Source organism: Serinus canaria, chromosome 1A (assembly GCF_022539315.1).
Source record: "Serinus canaria isolate serCan28SL12 chromosome 1A, serCan2020, whole genome shotgun sequence".
Taxonomy (NCBI): domain Eukaryota; kingdom Metazoa; phylum Chordata; class Aves; order Passeriformes; family Fringillidae; genus Serinus; species Serinus canaria.
In genome coordinates, this window is record NC_066314.1 from 44209838 (window position 1) to 44230140 (window position 20303).

General features: G+C 38.3%; 1 protein-coding gene across 1 annotated transcript in view; it reads left to right on the forward strand.

Annotated features, from left to right (window-relative positions):
• Positions 1-5953: 5953 nt before the first annotated feature.
• The window catches only part of CFAP54 (cilia and flagella associated protein 54), a 104236-nt gene continuing 89886 nt past the window's right edge, over positions 5954-20303 (forward strand). Inside the window, exons 1-4 of the mRNA XM_030238577.2 lie at positions 5954-7078; positions 12266-12371; positions 15885-16031; positions 18339-18510. Of these exons, the coding sequence (XP_030094437.2) occupies positions 6780-7078; positions 12266-12371; positions 15885-16031; positions 18339-18510 (724 nt within the window). The 5' untranslated portion in view covers positions 5954-6779. The remainder of the gene's footprint in view (positions 7079-12265; positions 12372-15884; positions 16032-18338; positions 18511-20303) is intronic.

Consider the following 20303-nt stretch of genomic DNA (forward strand, 5'->3'; position numbering starts at 1 on the left):
AAAGCAAGTCTATTGCTAACAATACAGAAGAAGGAATACAATCTACCCATTTACTTTGATTCTATAAAGGTAAATACCATGGTTTTGTCTCTAAATGTAATATATATGCCAGAGTATATGAAGTGGATCCACTGAGTAAAAAGCTAGCTATTTTAATGTATCCATCTCTAACAGATGAAGAGCCATATGTCCACCTGAAAACATTTTAGTAAAATTTTCAAAACTTGCTACCAAGGTTTCATCTACATTAGTGAGGCCAAGACCTAACCAGTTTTTGTTAATGCATCAATTAAACATGGTAAAGTGCTAATAGCAATTTCTGTTTTTCCTAAGGTGTCATCATGTAGAGAAAAGACAATTGTTCACTTTTATTAATTTGAAATTCTGAGGGAGAAAAGGGTAAAGATTATAGTTTTATTCTTCTTTTCACATGTATGTAATATGCAAAACAATGACTTGTTCTTAATTTTCCAAAATTCTAAAGTATTAAGATAAAAGTTCACAATTACATAATTACATATATAATTATTAGAAATAATACATATAAAAAGATCAGAATGGTTTATATAATTTAAAAAATTACCTAGAAAACATAATTACATAGAATAGTTTTAAAGTATTGAAAAATATGAAAATCCAAATAACTATGTGAAAACAGATAATTTTTTTCTACTTCCTTGAATAAGCAATGCTTAATAAAAAAATATAACTACTCTTCCACATTGTGTCATTTTCTACTGCTGACCTCCAGTCTGCTAAATCTCCTAGTCCAAGGTCAGGCTATTGTCCAAAACAATTTCTGTCAGCTGCTTGAAAAAACCTCAATCAGCAGATACTTTGACCTTGGAGTGAAATATTCTTGCAAGCAAGTGCAAAACTAGTAAGAATAGAAAATGGAAGTAATGGTGTCAAAAAGTTTGAAAATTTATACTGTAATGCAGTAAGAAAAGGCCTGAGCAGAAATGCATTTATCTAAAAATATTGGAGGGCATCACCAGCTTATTTTAGGTGTCCTTTTGTTGCCAAAAGTTTATTCCTAGAAGAGGCTATTTTAATCCTGTGAGTACTCCCAGACCAAATGCATAACAGAGAAAGAGTCATGATAAGGATGCATTTGGCTACTCAGGAGTTATATATACAAACAATAGTGTAATTTCCCCAGGATCATTTCTATCTACAGCGTTTGCAGCAGCTCAGAATTATAAACAGCAAATGTGCGTCAGGAGAATAGGAATAAAAATGCACTGTCATTCTTGGCTCCAGGAGAATTTGGGAAGATCTTCAGAACTAATTTATTTCTTGGAATAGGCTATACTTTCTTTCATTTAATGTTTGGCTTGAGGATATTTATGAAATGAAGAAAATGTATTTTAAACAAAACATGCCACTGCTTTTTTTTACAAAATCAAATCTAACTACTAGATGCCTACCAAGCAATCAGCTTAAGCTGAATGTAGCTAAAAGAGAAATAATTTACACACTCCATCTCTGCTACTTCACATTTCATGGCAAAAAACTACCTTGGCCATCTCTGCTCAATAAATTGGATGTTGTCTTTAGCTAAGGACTCTCTCTAGCTTTTTTATAGATACATATAAGTGTTCCACATTTTTGAGTGTTTCTAAGATGCAGCTTCCATGCACATCACTAAAAATCTTGTGCATACTTTCACTTTTTCATGATTGGAAGGGATTTACAAGGCTTTTTTTGCAAGATATCTTTACAGTTGCTCTAAACTAGGCTTAGGTGTAGCTTCTTCAGAAGAACCCCTATGGTTTCTTGAGATTTGAGACAAGATCTTTAAGTGAGACATGAACTTTCCTCCATAGTCTGTCTACAGAACTGAAAATAGTACATTCTCAGATGAAATATTTGCAGGTTTCTAGAAGCCTTTGCAAAATAACCTCATCATCAGTTGAGGTCTACTTGAGTAGAATTTACTTGTAAGCCAGAATGAAGTATATATTATAAAAATTACCAGAATAACATGAACAAGCTCTCTCCTTGAAGCAATATTTCCATTTTTGAAAAGCCGCTCATGAACTTTCATATTTCCAACTGTTACCTTTGGCACTTAAGTCCATAATGAAGATCTCAGTCCTCTTACAAATTCAGGCAGCTATATAAAACCCGTGCTGTATCTCCTTCCCCAAAGACTGCTTAACCCACTCAATGCATAACGATACAACTTGAGTGGGTGAGTCAAATCTCACAGATTGTTCACACAAATATTACACACTCCTACACTTTCTTTGCAGTGGGGAGAAAAATCAGCTGAACAAGATCACTTCTCCCAGATTTCTCCCATTTTCTGCAAGCCAACTGAGATTAATTTATATGCCTAAGAAATTTTTCCTACTGATAAAAGGAAACTTGGAAAACCTTTTGATCAGCATTCACACTTAGATTTTAAAAGAAAAAAACCCACTTTAATATACTGTAATCTTGAAAGCTCTCACGTCATCTTTAGAGTTTGGCACTGAAGCCTTTCATATAATACAATGAAAACACAGAGACAACTGTCACCCCAAGCCTGAACACAGCTCTGTAAGAACCTGGCACTGGCATAGTTCTCAGTGACTGCAGTTCTTTCTTGTATTGATCACTCTTTTCCCTTCCTGGTACAACACTGACGAACTAGATCAGAAAGGGAGCCAAGAACTGTTTTCAAGTAAAAACTTAGCATTTTCCTTCCTTAGCATTCACTTGCATTAGAACTGTCCCAGATCTGCTTTCATTATATATTAAAAGATTATCAATTGCTTGTCAAAAGACACACATGTCTCAGCTATTGTTAATCTATGTCCCAGAGTTCAGAGACCTTGCCATTGTCTGACAAATTTTGTCTACTGCTCACTGACAGGAAGAGCACTGAAATATTTTACAAATATGTGTCACTGTCTCAGTAAAGAACTTGAACTGCTGCTTTGTTTTAAAAGCTGTATGGTGTCCTAAGTAAGCCATTCCTACCATCTTTTCACATTTCCGTAACTTTGCAATCAGGCATGGAGCTTCCTAGTTCAGAACATGTTTCTTCATGGTACAGCAAAAAAATACAAATGCTGTCAAAACAGGACAGTGTATCTCTCAGCTCCTTGATAACTTTCCTACAGGAAGGTAGTAAGTAGCCCTTAGATAAGGGTGAGAATTCACAAATTCTGATTGAATGTAAATGCAAATTTAAGTAAGGCATCTGAGTCTAAAGACACTTTCTGTAAGCCACAAGCAGCTTTACCATAAGCAGCCCAGAAGCAAGGAGGTGGGAAGGAAATGCTGACTATAATCTCTCATAGCTGTCTATAAAGGTCCAGGATTCCCATGTGTCTCATTAGCTATAAGTATAGACAAGTGCCACAGGAGCTCATAGCAAGAAGCTTTCAGGTCTACTGCCCTGCTCTGCTTCGTGTACAGCTAGTTATTTGAAAGGTACATTAATTCCAGCATGTGTTTTGCCTCTGTAAACCCAGCACAAGTTCTTATTTTTCCCCCAGCCATTGGACAATTTCTTCATATCTATAAAGTGCCAGTGCTCCTGGCATTCAGCAGCTTAGTTCACTTCTTCCAGCTGTATGATGGCTTTTTATGGAGCTTTCTCAGGTAACTTAGAGCCATTGCTTTGATTCCCCTATAGCATGTGAATAGCAAATGCTGTACTGTCATATAAGACATTGTGTTTCCTTGACCTTGTTTTGCTTGACTAACTCACAAAGTGAATTTCTCTGTAAGAATTACTACATACCTGCTATTGCTTCTTTCTCTACATTTTCTTCTATTTTTTTGAATCCAACAATTCACTCCTGCTCAAAGGGGAATACCCTATCCAAAGGGGATTCCCACTGACTCTTAGGACCAGGCAGGCATATTGCAAGTACAGTAAATGGAGATCCCAGTTCTGAATATGTAGTACATAAGAGTGTTAAGCATTATTTAAAATTCTCATGTCTTCATTAGCCTATCAGCCTGAGATACTAGGTGATGGCACAGAATCCTTTCAGCTCAGACTATTTTTCCTGAAAGCATCAAGGAAGAGATGACACAAACGTAGCTCCTCCAAACCTCTGGGGACTGTCAAGTTACTCTGCAGAAGTCTGGTAATACAGCATCCATGACTGCTTCTTTTCTATGAATATCAAAAACCAAAGTCTATAGGCACCATAATTCAGATGTATATTTGCTACAAGCATCCTAGAAAGGGATCTGAACATGCATCTCAGAATTATCCAAAGGAAACAAACTTTGATTGATGTACTAGGTAGGGCTCAGCAGACGTTACCTCAGCCCCTGTACCCACATATCACCGAACACTCTTCCTGCCCAACTCTGCTGTGATCATGCAGTGTTTCCCCCCTTTGTTTGCTCTTAGTAACCACTGCTGGTTACACAAGTGCAACAGACACAGGAGAAGTAAGCAGGCAGCTTGATGAGTTAACAGCAAGGTTTTCCTCCTTTACAGCTCAAGGATACTCTTGGCCCCATAGCCATGAGAGCAAACACTTCCTATATGGGTTTTTACTAAATTAACTCTTTGTGGGTGCTTCTGTTTCTGAGGCAGCTTCCTTCTATCTGACCTGGTGGTCAGATAGAAGGAAGCTATACCCTCTCTGCTATACCCTCTCTCTTTGGGTGAGGGGATTTATACCTAAGTTCCATTTCTTGGGAAACTGTCTGTGCCAATGCTCCATAATCTATCCTACTTTCTCCTTAATGTTACTACAGTTCAGATTACTATCTAAATGTTCACAGACCAATGATGAATAAATCATTAGCTTTCCAGTCAACAGACACATATTTTTAGGGTGTAGGGGCCCTAATGTAATGTAATTTAAAAAATTGCTATAAAATTTCCAAGTCATACAGGTATGCTCTATCTTTTGAGGAAATTATCCTATCATGGTTAAAAATTTCAGTAGCCATTCTTCTTCCTGTTTTGTATACACCAAGCTTTTCTCTGTAAAGATCAGGTAATATAAGCTGAATGCTTCTGAAGAATCTACACTCCTTCTGAAGTTAGATAGTTCTAATCATTTATCTATAAGCCTTTTTGACTTTTGGACCCAATTAAGTATCCAACACACTAAATGTTAGATGGAGGCTATCTGAAGTTTAAACTCCAGTCTTCCCCAGAACAGCATAATAGGAATCAATATTGTAAGCATCCAAAATTGAAATAACATACACACTATAGTGTTTGTGGTAGTGTAGTTCCTTGCTATGGTCCACCCTTGTTTCTGAGAGGGTCAGAACTGCCCTCCATACATTAAACCTCCACCTAGCAGGGAATGCATACTTTGATCCTGTCGAACTCTGACCCAGAAATTTTAGACTGAACAATCTTCATGAGCTGGCTGACCAACTACGCCCTGGTTAACCTCCCAGTGGTTAAAGCTTTATCTTTACATAGCTCTGCAATCTTGCCCTCTGGGGAATGGCTATCCTCCCTTTCCCTTATTGTTTTCTGTGACTCAGTTTGTTTCTATGGCTGAAAAGCTAATCCAGATTGCAAATGTTATATTCACTCCACCATCTGCTACCCAAATATTAGAGATATGTAAAGTTTTACTCAGCAGTCTCGTTTCCAGTCTCTCAAGTTCCCCTTGAAGCTTCTAGGCACTGCTGGTTTGAAAACAGCACTCTCTGCATTCCATGAATGTGAATATCAGCCCTTTGGGATGCAGCACCATCTAGTGAAGCAAACTAGCTCAGAACTTCATAAGGACTTGAAACGGATGCCACCAGCAATGCTTACAGTGGGCACAGGCCACTTTTCCCAAGAGATCAGTGTTCTATTATTCATCTGATAACCATTAAAGGGAGTTTTTTGGTTAGCATGGCAAAGCACAGGCAAAATCTTTAAGTGTTGCAGTTGATGCTCTCCAAGCCAAGTTCTCATATTTCATTTGTTCTGTAAAATTTGTCTCTGAACACAGTGATTTCTAAATCTCTGCATCAAAATCTTTTTGCCATGTCTTATCATTGCAGACTTCCTTTTCTACCTCCTTCACAGATACCTGGGGAACCCACTCCCTCTTGTACTTTGTTTAAATTTGCTCCCACCTAAATGCATAGCCATGGTCACTAGATCTTCCCATAATCTCACAATACCTGTTGGATAATAGATCCACACAACTCCCAGCAGGTAACAACACTAAATCAATGTGTAAAATGAGTCAGACACGTTAGTCATAAATTAATCATATTTTTTCATCTTCCCAATTTTCCAAGGATGAATAGTATTTAGATGATTCCCATGTCATTTCTTTGACCTTGCTAATGCAGTATTTTCTGATTCCAGTAAATCAGTGTGCTGATCCAGCTATTGGAAGGATAGTTATTTTGCTGTCATCCATGAATGCACTTTTCAAGTGTTTCTTCACTTTACCCATCTCTATTGATCCTTTTCCTTGATTCACTGTCGAGAAATTGCCTCCGAAGGCCCTGGTTGCCAGGACACTGCTCACTTATCATATTTCTCTCACTTTCATGTTTTCAGTTCAGCTGTCCCTTACGCTCATCGTGCTGACGAACATGGCAACAAAATCAGCTTCCTTAACATCCCTCCCAATCCTCTTTACCATAGCGTCTGCAAAGAACTTCAAAACACATAGGTTGCTATAAGCACATCCTATAACATAAATACGGGCTGGTAGTTTCCTAGTTTGCCACCTTTTTTGTTTGTTTGTTTGAATAGACATAACCATTTAGAGCATAAGAACACTTTTACCTTTTATGCCCAGCCGTGCATCAGGCACAGCGACACAACATGCCAAGTGCCATCCCCAATGAAAGAGGCTGTGGAAAAGCCGCCCCCTGCGGTACCTCCCGCCTGGCCCCGGGCGGCCCCGCGGGGACGCTGCCCGCGGCCGTTGCCCGGAGACAGCGACGCGCCCGGGCCGGGCCGGGCCGGGCTGAGCATGGCGCAGCCCGCCGGGCCGCAGGCCCCGCACGCCGCCTTCTTCGGGCCCGTGGCGCGGGGCAACCCGGTGGTGGACAGCTTCGAGGCCGAGCTGCGCCGCGTCCTGAGCTCCCTGCGGCGGCTGCGAGGCGCGGGGGAGGCCAAGCACGACCTGCACCGCCACGGGTAGGGCTACGCCGCCGCCCCCGATTCCCGCGTCGCCGCCCGCTCCGGGAGCCGCTCGCTGTTCCCTCTGGCCCTGCCTCAGCTCCCTTTCTCGGCCGCACCCCTCCTCCTTCGCTCTGTCCCTTCAGCCGCCCGGCGGGCGCTCCGCGCCGCCGCCCCGCCGCTCCCGGGCCGCCCTTCCCGGCCCGCCGGGCAGCGCCACGCCCGGCCCTGCTCGGCTCCCCCTGCACGCCAGGGGCTGCACCGGGAGTCCCGCGCCCGCTGCACTGGGGGATAGCCAGGAGTTAGCTCGCCAAACAAACTTCCGCAGCAGTGAGCCAAAGCACCGGCAATCCGTTTCCTTTTTTTTTTTTTTCCTTCATTGTAACGAAAACCCCTTATTTTTCTTTTTTTTTTTTTTTTCAGTGTTTCCTTCAAGTCAGTGCTTTAGGGAAGAAGCACAAGGGGCTGTGGAAGTTGGCAGCACCACTGTTGGTTCTGTCAGAGCTGCCTGAGCTTCCTGGTGGGAAAATCCCTTGACAGTGCTGCAGGGACTGGCAGCCCACCAGCGTGTGCGGCTGCTTGCGAGGATGAACTCTTGTGGGCACGTACATGCCTTCAAAAGTAGGGCTACACGAGGATAACAGCACACAGCTCTTTTTGTGCATATGTCTCTGTCTGCGTTGGTATATTTTTATACACATAGATGCAGGCAGAGCATATGGCAAGTATAATAGTACATATTTGTTTGCTCGCATACATGCATATCTGTGGGCATGCATAAGTCGAGATTTTGTAATGCAGTTAAGAGAGAGCAACTGGAATCAGTGTGTGATTCATAGTGCATGCATATGTCTTTCACAGACTGTGCATTTCTCATGTAGCTCTCCCTGCTGCATTTAGGCACATTGTGATACAAGAGCTCAACTTCTTATTTTAAGGTAAATAGTTGATTTTCTATTGTTGTTATCTGAATACTACTCTGTTCTAAGTTTACAGGTCTTTTACATAAATCCCACAAGTTTCCCAAGGTATCAAAAGTTCCTTCAAAAACATCATAGGAGTTAGGTTACAGGGTGGTTACCTTATCACTTATTTGCAGCTTCTACCATTGCATATTTCACTCAGTAGTTTCCTAGAAATAGTCCACAAATTACCCTACTCTGAAGTAGATGTATACATTTTCAGAAGGTACTCAGATTCTGCAGCCTGGCCTTTTTCTGAGCTGGAGATCTTTCCTATTCTAAGCTATCTGGCTTCCTAATTTGTTTATGGGGCATGTTCATCATCGGGTCTAGGCCTAGGTGGATCATGCAGGTATCAGTCTCCAGGATTTTGCCTCTAGAGTTTTGAATCTCAGTATATTGGATTTTTATATTATTTCAGCAGCTGATTTCAGTGGTTTGCTATTTTGAAGCATTTCTGTAGTTTCAGACCCTTTTTTCTCAACTTTAGCTGACAGATATTATTATTTTGAGAGCTATTCTCTCTAAGTCCACTTAGAAGAAGCAACACTTATTGGCTTCGGACACTACCAAAATTGCCAACAGTGGTTCTTGTATGTGTTCTTCGTATCTTCAGGTCAGGAGGTGACCATGCTGAATCTAAGCTGTTTGCAATATAGTGCTAAGTTACCAGTTTTTGTGAACAGTGTCTCCAAGCCTTTTTTTGTTTTACCTCTCAAACCTAAGTAAGTTCTGTCTTATTCAAACTGGTATTTTGTGGATGTGACCCATGATCGTGCATACCTTGTTGGCATGAGAGCATTTGCACATCTGAAGAAATCTGCAGGTTCATCATGGAGATGAGAACTGACTCTATCAAGGCCTTGATCTCAGAAGTCTCTGGTGGTAATGAGCCCTACCAAAATTTCAGGGCATTAGAAATATTGAGTAACATGAAGCTCCCAGTAGCTGTGTATCCTCAGGCGTTCTTCATTTGTATAGGGACAGTACATAGAGAGGTAGAAGACTGGAATTCTGATTATTAGCATATGTTCAGGCAGTCAGCAAAGTCAAGACTTTATTTATTTTTGATTGTGAAATTTCAGGATTTTTTCTCTCTACTGCTTCATTGTTTGATAACACAAAACTGGAGCATGTGCTGCTTGCAGATCTAGCTGTAGTCTGGTCCTAAGAATTTCTGAAGGTAATGACTTTTACAGATGCTTTCCTAAATGCTCTAAAGACTTCTTGCTATGCTATTTTTCAAACTATCTTTTGTGGCGTGGATTGAGATCAAAGTGTTCTTGTTCTTTGAGCAACAAGAAAACTAGCTTCTACATGGCAAGTATGTTAATTTAGAAAAATAAAATTATCTGCTTCATTCCTCCAATTCTTTCAGACTTTGGTGTTTATAGGTCATCAGAAAGGCCATAATTTATGCATTTAAATGTTCTAATGTAGGAAATAAAAATTAGTGAGGACTTCCCTGCTGTCACAGATCTTTTCAGTCGGAAATAGCAATCAAAAGTAATTTTTCCTTAGCTAAACAAAAAGTTGTTTTGCTCCATTTCTTTTGGCAGCAGGGCCATCAAGGCTTTACCTTGAACTATTGGTTTTATCTCATCTTGTGCGGCTTAGCCACCCTTATTTAATAAGATGGCTTTTGATCAGTGTCAGAGAATTCTTTATACTTTTAGTAAAGATTTTAGCCACGTGGGCCTTATCCTGTGCACACTATTATGGGTTGACCTTAAGGAATTTTTTTCTGTTATGGATGGAAATAAAGACATTTCACCTCTGAGCTTCAACAGTCTGCTAGTTTTTTTAAAGAATTTACTTGCTTAACTTGTTACTCTGGTGTCCTACAGGCTGTTTGAAGGAAAGGCTGAGGAGCTGTTTGGGAAGTGTCTCACGCTCCTCTTTTGTCTGTGTCAAAGAAACATTCCTGTGTCATGAACTCACTTGTAGTTAGTCATGGCATTGTAGCAGAATCAGTTTACCTTAACCTTCCCACTGAAGTTGAAAGTCTGGTCAGGTTCATCAGTAGTTTGCTAAACTAGTTTTTTACAGATTTATTACTTGTTTATTATATGTGGGAATCTCTTGTGTTAACAGGAACATTCATGTTAATGAAGATTACCATTGCTGGGGACTTAGAGCTGATCAGTCTGAAAGAAGTGTACTAGTCTTAGCTTTCAAGAGCTTCATCCAGGGTCATTCTTGATACCTCTTTTCCCTCTTTTTCCCCTCTTTCCCCTTTCCCCCTAACATCCATCAAATCTCTCGGTCTCTGAAATTTTCCTAAAGTCTTCCTTTAATAGTCCAAGGGAACTTTGCTCAGCTGCCAGACAAATTCCTTAGCTTTGGAGCCTCTTTGCAGATACTAACTGGTATGGAATATTTTTCTCAGTATAAGAACTCAGTACCCACCCAGGCTGTTAGTCGTTACAGATGGACGAGGAGGGACTCATTCCCATCCATTTGGAAAGTACCCTCCGTTTCACTAGGCTATGGTTTCCTTAAAAAATTTCTCCTTAAAAATGCCTTAGAACATTTTCTTCTGATTGTTGCTTTTGGCCTAGTTTGTGCTGTTACTGCATTTTTCCTTTAGGATACAACTCTAGGATGCCCTACTTATTTCCTTGCTGCTTACTTTCAAGAACTGAGAATTGTGCTGAGATGATACTTTTAGAAAAAAGAAAAGGGTTATGATTGTTGCGTTTCTTAATTGTAAACATAATTTTGGCAGATTTCTCATAAAGCCATCTGTTTCACCTTGAAATGTGAAGGTGGCTCACAATATTCTGTGCGGAAAAATTATTATCTGTTGTGCTATTTTTTTTTTTAAATTGGGAGTGTTCTTAAAAGCTGAAATGAAGAGTTATATAAGAGACTGTGAGAATGCATTCCAAGTGCTTGAATGTCAGAGAACAGTTTAACAAAGTGTCTTGCGTTCTAATCTACCATCCCAGTCTTAAGAGGAGTTGAAAAGTTCCAGCCACCTCACACCATAAGCATATGGTTTATGCATGACAATTCAGCTAGAAGGATATTTTTCAGATGTAAATTTCTCTATAGGTTAATTTATATTTCTTTGGTTGTTTTCTTTCCTCATAAATTGCTACCTATAAATAGTTTGGCTGTAGCAGTATCACAAGGCACTCTGCTGGCATTTCCATACAAGTGATTTGTTAAGAGAATAAATGTAAGAGATGCCTGGCGCTGTGAACGTTGTGAATACTGGAAGTGATTTGCAAATCTATGAAGAAGTCCCAGTGCTTATTGGCAGTCTGTCTGATCAGTTATTGTTTTCCAGCTAGAATGTAGCTTTCTTAGTAGTTCGGGGAAGTTGTACACATGAGGGCACAAGGCTATCAAAACATGGCTGGTAGAGACTGAAGTACTGGCACGATGTAGTCAGTGTCTCTGTAGCAGAGGGAAACTGCTTAGAGTCAGTTACCATTTGTGGGAGGCTTGCGGGTTCAGCAAAATAGGCAGTTTGTTACACAAAGACATCCTTGATGACAACTGTGGCTAGAGCAATAGACAGAGGCAACAGAAGAGCATCACAACCATTGCCATAAAATCCTGTCTGTTTTAGCAACTGTCATTTGGTTCTCTCTGAAACCTACCCCTTACAATTTAAAATTCCTGAACATTTCTTCTTTCATGACTCATGGTGTAGCTCTGTATAGCATGAGCTCTATATACCACAGCTCTATATACTCCATAGCTTTATGGTTTATTCCATGGCTAGCAGTTTGCAAGGTTGCAGCCACCTGACCATACATTGTTATTTTGGGATTTTTTTTCTTGCTTATAACATTTGTAGTTTCCAGTCCAATAGTTGCTGTGAATAATTGCTGTATTTCATTGAATCTAAGATAGCAAACTGTTTCTTCCAACAGAACTTCTCTAATACTAGCTGAAAGGTGGGACAGATTCTCTGCTTGTGACTGTGCTTGAACAACACAACGGGATTATTACTATGATATTTTAATGAGAATTTGCATGGGAGAAAATTCATCCTATTTAAAATGCATGATAAAAACTGGAGACAGAAATGAAACCCAGAAATGTCCTTGTCTGCCTGTTAAATCTGGTTTTAATGATCACTTGTTTTGAAATATGTAGAAGTTCAAATAGATTTGGAAGAAAGGAGTTTTCAAAATTTGAAGCTTTCCTGATTTGTTTACTTGTTATGACAGGTTTACTGCCAGTTTAATCTGAAACCTTTTCTCCTGTATCTATTTCTTTTTTTTAGAGCAAATACTTTGTTTAACATTTGGATCAAATATAAGCCACGACTACCAGAGTGGTATTATAATGAAAGACTTGTGAAAGTTGGTGATACCCTTGCTCAGATCAAAGTAAGTAATTTGAAATCAGAAAAGGTTCAATCATAGTCTTTGTTTCATTATATTTCTATGCTACTTTAATTTTTAATCATGTTTTACTGAAAGCTGTTTAGAAAAGTAGCAAAAACTTTTACAAAATAATTCCAATGATGGTTGTTTGTATTTCTTGCTTTTTATTGTAAAATTGCCCTGATTTTTAATTTATTTTCTATATCTGTATTTTCTATGCACCCATTGCCTTTTCAAACTCGCCAAAATATTTTTTTTTGTTTGATGTTTCAGCATGATAGCATACAATATCTGACTGTGCCTTTAATGCTGTTTAAGTACAAATTGACAATGATAGAGCAGTTCCACTGACTCAACTCGATGTTCAGTTAACCAAACGTGAATAAAAAGAATTGTCAGGAGAGGAGCAGAGAGCAAGAACCAGAGTGCAATTACATATAGTACAACTGTGTGTATCAGTGGTGCTGCCTCTTGAATTATGTGTGTATTTCTGGTCTCCTCAAAAAGGGTAGACTGCAACTAAAAGGGATTCAGGAGCTAGATTGTTTGAGACAGAGTATTTGAGAGGTTTCACTATATGATAACTCTATTTTTATGCTTTTATTTAGCCATATGTTACTGACTACTGTTGGAGATGGGATGCCAGGCTACTAACTGTTGATCTGACTCAATAAGGCAAATATATTTGTATATGCTATTTGTCCTTTGTGTTTCCTGTGAAAAAAATCTAAGGGTGAATCATTTAAAAGCTCGATGATATTTGTGTCAGAAGGTCATGTCATAAAATCTGGGGCTTTCAAGGGTAGTTACTAAACAACACTCAGAAGCAGCTCAGAGGTGTATAGTTAGAAAGCCAGTTCTGTACCTTCTACTTAATTTTTTAGTATAATGGGAATAAAATAAAATAAATAAAAAAGAAGAGGGCATAACTGGAAATGTATCAAGGAGGTTTGAGGGGCCGTCTTTTTGAGACACATATCCAGTGAAACTGTTCTTTCACTCTTATGTCCTTTGCTTACGGAATGCAGCAAGGAGAGATGCTTTTTGTGCTGTTAATGGAGAGTGTTTATTTGTGGCTGCCTGGTGAGCTTTTCCACAGGCCATGGCAAAGGCAGGAGTATCATGCAGATGTTATGAAGTCTTCTATATCCTTCATTGCATGTGCCCTGAAGAATTCCACAAAGGTGGCCTGCTCCTGAGTAAGAAACAGCCAGCTGAAGCTGAGTTTCAGCAGCATTCAGCACTCACTGGGAGGCAGAAGAAGGACTATAGAAGAGTCCATAACTGCAAAGCCATTACAATTGAAGGTGCAGGGTCATGGTGTAGGTTTAGACATAAAGAAATTCTTAAGGAAGCTTGAACAGCAGCAATTGTTAATTGCATTGCCTAGACAATTCTGTTCATGTTTTCTTCATGTTTGTATATTCCTGAGGTTCTCATAGGTTCTGGGCCCTAGGAATTGCTTGAAACATTACATGAAGCTTTTAGTGCCTGGGAACTGCTGCTCCCACAGAGTACTCAGTAAGGTTATTTCAAAAGTATCAAATGCTGCTCTCTGTACTTTGCATTGCCTTCCCAAAGCAGCACTCCAATATAGTTTGGCCCTTATGTTCAAGGTGCTTAATGACCTGACCCTAGATTGCCTGAAAATAATCCATGTTTCTGCATAAAGACTTCTGTTTGCAATGTCAATCTTCTAGTGTAATGTGAAATTTTCTACAGTGAAGTTACTGATGTTGTTGAAGAAGTTGTTTTGCTGGCCAGCCTGATACTTTCTTACTGTTCTTCTTACTGTTTTTTGAACTCACACTTTTAAGTGCATTTCTTTAACTTAAATTTAGAATGAAAACCTAGTTTTCATTCAGTATTTTCCCCTGAAAAGAAATAAATTGAAACAACAGGGAATGGATGCTGCAAATTTCAGATGCATTACAGGAAGGATGAATGTGGTGTAAAACCAAGGTCTGTGATAGGTGGGGTAAAGCCTATTCCATAAGTACCCCCTTGACTCCTAGTTAAAAGCTGGTGTTGAATATTTTAAATTTTAACCTGCACGTGATATAATACTTAATGATGTGTAGTCCTTAGAAAATAATTATTGCATATGAATAGCTAGGGTAGGCTGACCCACTTTCTGTCCTCCTGCTGTATTTTTCTAATGCCTTTAGATTCCTTCCTATAATACATCTGCTGTGTGTTTTTTAAGACACACCTAAATTCATAAAGTCATATATCTGGAAATTACTTAGTCTATTAGTCATCATATGATCAGTACTGACTCGTTTTTTCTCTTCCTCCCATTCTGCCTGTATCTGCCTGTTGTCTTTGGTCACACACACATATCTTAAACTGTTTAGGAGAGAATTTACCTTTTTGTTGTGTGTCAATAACTATCTTAATGGTATTCTGATTCATGGCTTTGGATTCTAAGTGTTATCATAGCCTGAATGTACGTATTAGATTACACAAGTGTCTGACTGTCCATAGCTGTCCCTGGAATGCCAAAGTTTCTATGAATGGCTGCTGCTTTCACAAAGCAAATAGGACAATAGGGCCATGTGAGTTAGACTCCTCAGATGATTAAAAATTTAAGGTGTTACTGTGGTGGAAGGAATTTATTTTGAAAAAAAGAAGGGTATGCAAGAAAATAAGAATTTTGTGTGATTAAATATTAAAGGATCATTTTTACCAGCAGTTTGTTACTTTTTCCTCAGTAATTTATTTAGTGTGAGTGCTAGACTTACTGAAATTGGTAGAGAAACCTATATGTAATCTTGCTGAAGGAAGTGGTGGTGATGATTCGGTGAATGTCACTTCCAGATCTGAGTCAGTGTTGAACCATAGAGTCAGCGTGATTTTAGAGTGGTTTGACATGCTGCTGGGGAGCTCTGTTTGGAACGAGACATAAAGCTCAACATCCTCTTTGCTAACAGTTCTTAAAGACCCAGTGGCAATTTCTGGTCCATTAATGCCGATCTCTTGGCCATATGTAAATTCCAGTTTTCACACGTTGCAATCTTTTAAAATTCATCTTACCCTTTCTATCTGTTTTATTTAAAGAAAAAAAAAGCTTTGACAACATGGAAACAAGGAAGAGAGATATGATTTTATCTATATATTGCGTATAAAGTTCTACATTAGGAAGTACTTTTTTCCTGAAGTGTAGTATTGTTGTCATTACTGTTGTAAAACTGTAGAGTATTCCAACAACTCTTTAATTTTATTAAATTAGCCCAGAACCCTGCTTTATAATTGTTCTCTGATATGTTGTATTTATGATTAGCATAAACAAAACTCAAAACTTGTGATGCACAAGCCATTCTTTTAAGTATTTCAACCTTTCCTATGTTGAGTATTCACACTACATGCTGGTATTTTGTATGAAACTGTAGTGCTTTCCTTCTTGTTGGTCTTTCACATTGATACTTTTTTCATGAAGATAATAAAAACCCCACATGATTATAGAAATAGGAATGAAATATACAAACTATAAAAAAAAATACGATTTTTTTTCAGGAATATAAGCTGGCACTTCAACAGTGTTATGAAAGATACCTTCAGCAGTTTGTTTCTGTAAACCTTGATGATGTCATGGATGATGTGCAGCGCTTTAAATCTGCCTTTTTTCCAAATGGTGTCAGAGACAAAAATGCACCACTTGTGGTAGGTTGCGGGTTTTTAAAATTTTTCTGGTCAAAGACATTCACAGATTCAAAGTAAATAGCCCATTTTATCTTCTACAAATTTACTTCATATTAATTATATATTAACATTAACTAATCTTTAATAGTTTGTTGATATAAATTGCATTGAGACTTAATGATGGTATATATGATATAAACATCTACTCTAGTTGGTGTAGATTTTTAAGAGAATAAAATGCCTAAAGCTTTTGTAGCAGAAGCCAACCACTATCAACTTAGTGTTAAAACAGCAGTTTTCTCTGAATGTGGTGTTCTGTAACTGCTTACAGCAGTTTTTGCTCTGAAGTAGTTGCTGTTATCCACTGTCAGAATCAGGATGTGGGCAAAATTTGAGAAATGTCCTGCAATTTTGGAAATTTCTGTATTGTATGATCTAAGAACCAGACATAATGCAAGACCCTCAAAACATTCTCTTGTATTTTGTACCAAAAGTGTGCAAAATACTACTTGTAATAGAAGGTCATGACAGTTAGAAAAGCAGTTTTATGTTTTTTACAGCTTATTTGCTCACTATGAACAAAAAGGGCAGAATACTGAATAATTTTTCAAGTGCTTTAAGCTCTAGGAAGCTGAGTGACCTTAGGAATGTGTTGGAATCCTTTTGTGTTAATTGCTTATCAAGGTAGGGACTTGCAGTATACTTTTTGTTATTCGTGGAAGAAAGTGTTTCAGTGGATATAGGGGGAATGCTAAAAACATGTTATATTTTTCTTTAAGTAGTTCTTTGCTGAGAAGCTCTACTTTTGTACACGGTGGGTATTTTCAATTAATTAATGCAAATTACTTTGTGATCAAGAATAATGAACAGAAATGGTAGGCAGCTCCTGAGTATTGAGCTAATCAAATTCGTATCCTCAAGTCAGAGTTAGACTGTAAATAGGTGTTTAGTGAAGAGAAGAAAGCAGACAGTTTGCTTAAAAGCTAGAAGCAGATATCATGATAGAAGAGATACTTTGTGTTATTATTTTTCTTTTTAAAATTTGGTTCAGCTTCCTAGAAAGAATATGATCAAAGACTATGTTAATACATTTTTTAAAATGTTTTGTGTGGAGGGATAGAATATAAGAAAATAAAGATAGTGCAGAAGCTAGTCTCGTACCTGAGAAGTTGTAGCTGTACTCATCACCAAGGATTAGGAACAGGCCTGCCCTTAATAGGCCACAGCTGTGTCCAGTAAGAAGACATCTGCTACAAAAGAGTGGGTTAGCTGGGAGAGCAGAGCATTGGAATTTGTTGGTCATGCTGTGAAGAAGAAGGAGTCAGTGCTGTAAGGAGCTGCCCATGAGACATTACCAAGAAGGTATGGGAATTTTGCAATAAAATGACAACAGTTTTGTAAATAAATTTGAAGTTCTAGAGATGCTCTCCTCTGTTTTCTGCCTAGACTTTGAACCAGTCCTACTGGTAAATGTTGTGGTGAGTCTCTACTAAAGTGTCTGTTCTGTGACTTAGTCTTTACAGACTGAGCTATTCTTAAATTTTCAGATACAAAATTTAGTTTGGCAGTTATCCTTACAATTGGAAATGGAAAATGATGATGTGGCAAGAGATTATATCTTACATGCTTTTTGCCCCATGTTCCTGCAGTTAGTTTTTTTTTCTTTAACACTAAGAAATGGCATTTCAGGGCTATGAGCTTCCAACTTCAGTGAATCAACTGCAACAAAATAATATAACTTCAAATATTACCAGGTTAGGAGGCTTTTGAGAGAATAATAGGTAGTGACTGGTCATGTCCACTTAGCCCATTTTTTCATGTTGTTTGTTCAGCTGATGCTGTAATCCAGGCATGAGTAAGGTCATATTATTTTAGGTATTATAAGGAAGAGAAGGAAAAATCCATCAGTGGAAGAGAAAAGTAACAGATGAGAGTGAGAAATAAGATAGTGGTGATATAAATGGAGAAATGTGGAAAAGTTCAAACTTGCCTTAGTTTATGGAAGATGTCTGCAGAGAAGCTAAGCGTCAAAGCCAGATTCTTTGAATAGCGCTTTAATGCCTCATTCTCCCTACGCCCCTTCCAGCACTCCTGGTGCACTAGGTGCATTTTCATCCTGTGACACAGTGGAAAGTGACTCAGGCTCATGGTACAGCAACCCTGAAGCTTTAGCACTTTCTCCATATTCTAATTCTCAGTTCACTGTCATGCTGATTTTTTTGCTGTTATGCCTAATCTTTTCTTACTCATCATTTTGTTGTATTTTGCTGATGTGAACCGACATATGCTTATATTAATTAACTTTATGTATATTTCTGTGTGTTTTAGTTCCATGCTTTGCAAGCAAGAAATATTTGCATTTATCAGATGGTTTGCAGCAGAGACAGAAATCTTCAGAATCAAGAGTCCCTGCAGACTTGTCTCAATGCCTTGACCTCATTACGACTCACTATGCAAGTGGCTCTACCTCAGGAGAATTTGTGTTGGCTTATCTACAATGGTACCTTAGGCTTTACATTTACATTTCTTTGCTAAGCAAAGCTGTGAAGGGAAAATTTTATACTCTTTATAGTCTTTAAGGTCAACCTAAGGGTCATGGATAAATCTCTAGTTAGTCTTCAATCACAGTAGGGGTTTTTCTGGTAGTTTTTATTTTTCTAATATAAGGAATTTTAAAATTAAGTTTTCCACAGTGTACGTTTTCAGGTGGGCTGTTGTAAAAGCATCAACTTTTTCATCATAACTGTGCTTAAGAGTACAAATAAAATCAAAAGTAAGGACATTTTTGGAGTCCATCCTGATTAACAAAAACCACTCAAGATTTTTACATCAATAAAATGTTTGTTTTCATGGGTTCATTTTGTCTTGTTTCTTTTGGTTACTGGTTGGTTTTTTTTGTTGGTTTTGGTTTGGAGGCTTTTCTGCTTGTTTGTTGTTGGGTTGTTTTTTTTTTTTTTGAAAAGGGGATTGCAGATCTAAGAGTAGAAAATTGTCTGGCATTACATATTTGTATTTTTGTAAGTACTTTGAAGGGAAGAGTTGATAATAAAACCATTGTCAAAAATACCATATGGGACTTAAGGATTTTGATCTATGTATATGATTTCGGGGTGCTGCTTGTATTGGGGAAAAATTGAGAAAAGAATGGAACTTCTGCAAACTAGATGCACAGAGAATGATTTATCAAGATTTTAATTTCGGGAACAAAACAGTCTATTTTTGCTTTGAAAGGCAATGTTATTTAGTCAAAAAGAAACAGACTAGTATGAATATCACAGAATCACAGCATATTCTGAATTGGAATGGCTGCATGAGGATCATCAAGTCCAACTGTTGAGTGAATGGCCCATACAGGGATTGAACTCACACCCTGGCATTGTTAACACCATGCTCTGACCAACTGAGCTACTATGATCAATTGTTGAAGTATCAATTGAGGAAATAATAGATTCTTAATTTCACTTTGAAAGACAGACTTTCTCTGAGCTATGATGGGTCAAAATTGTTATCCTTTTGTTTTACTGGGACTGCTGTTGCCCTCAGTCCCTACTTTTGAGGTGTGTTTTTGATTGCTTGTTTCTATGGAAGAAGAATCAAAGTTAAAATATACTCACCTGCCATTCTTATGTCCTATTGCCTGTGTGTGGTTCAGGTCTCTGTACCAATCCTAGCCAATAATCTGCTCTAATTAGAACGAGGCAGAAACTTAGATTTTCCCTAGTTCCTGAGCATTTTTCTGCAATTCAGACAAGAGTTTTTGTGCCACATTACACATTTGACTAATAAAAGAAATCTTCCTAATGCTTGCTCCATTTGAGCTTATTGGGATAATAACACCCTTTGAGCTATGACAGTTGACATTGTGATGCCTCCTGCTGCCACAGGTGTCCCTTTCTGAACATTCATACAGACAGAAGAATAGGCTAATTTTTTGTCTCCCAGAACTGTAGTGTCTTTTATACTTATAAGACTGAGTTTAGAAAAATTTGTGATGTTGCTTGAGTCAAGTACATTTTTGGCAGGTTTTTATTTCTAAGTCATTTTGATGCTCTTGGAAACTTCACTAGTTTTCAATTTTCTTCATGTCACGTGTCATACTTAATGTAATATTGGTGGTGTCTGTTAGGACAGATGGACTAAAAGAGTCATGTTAGGTAAAGTCTGTGAGGAGAGGTAGTATTTTGTTTTAAAGAGCTTGGCATTTGGGATAAATGTAAGATTTGTCCCTCTGGCAGTTACTGAGGAAAAATGGATTAGGTAAATTTTTAAGATTTCATTCTTGTGAACTCTCAT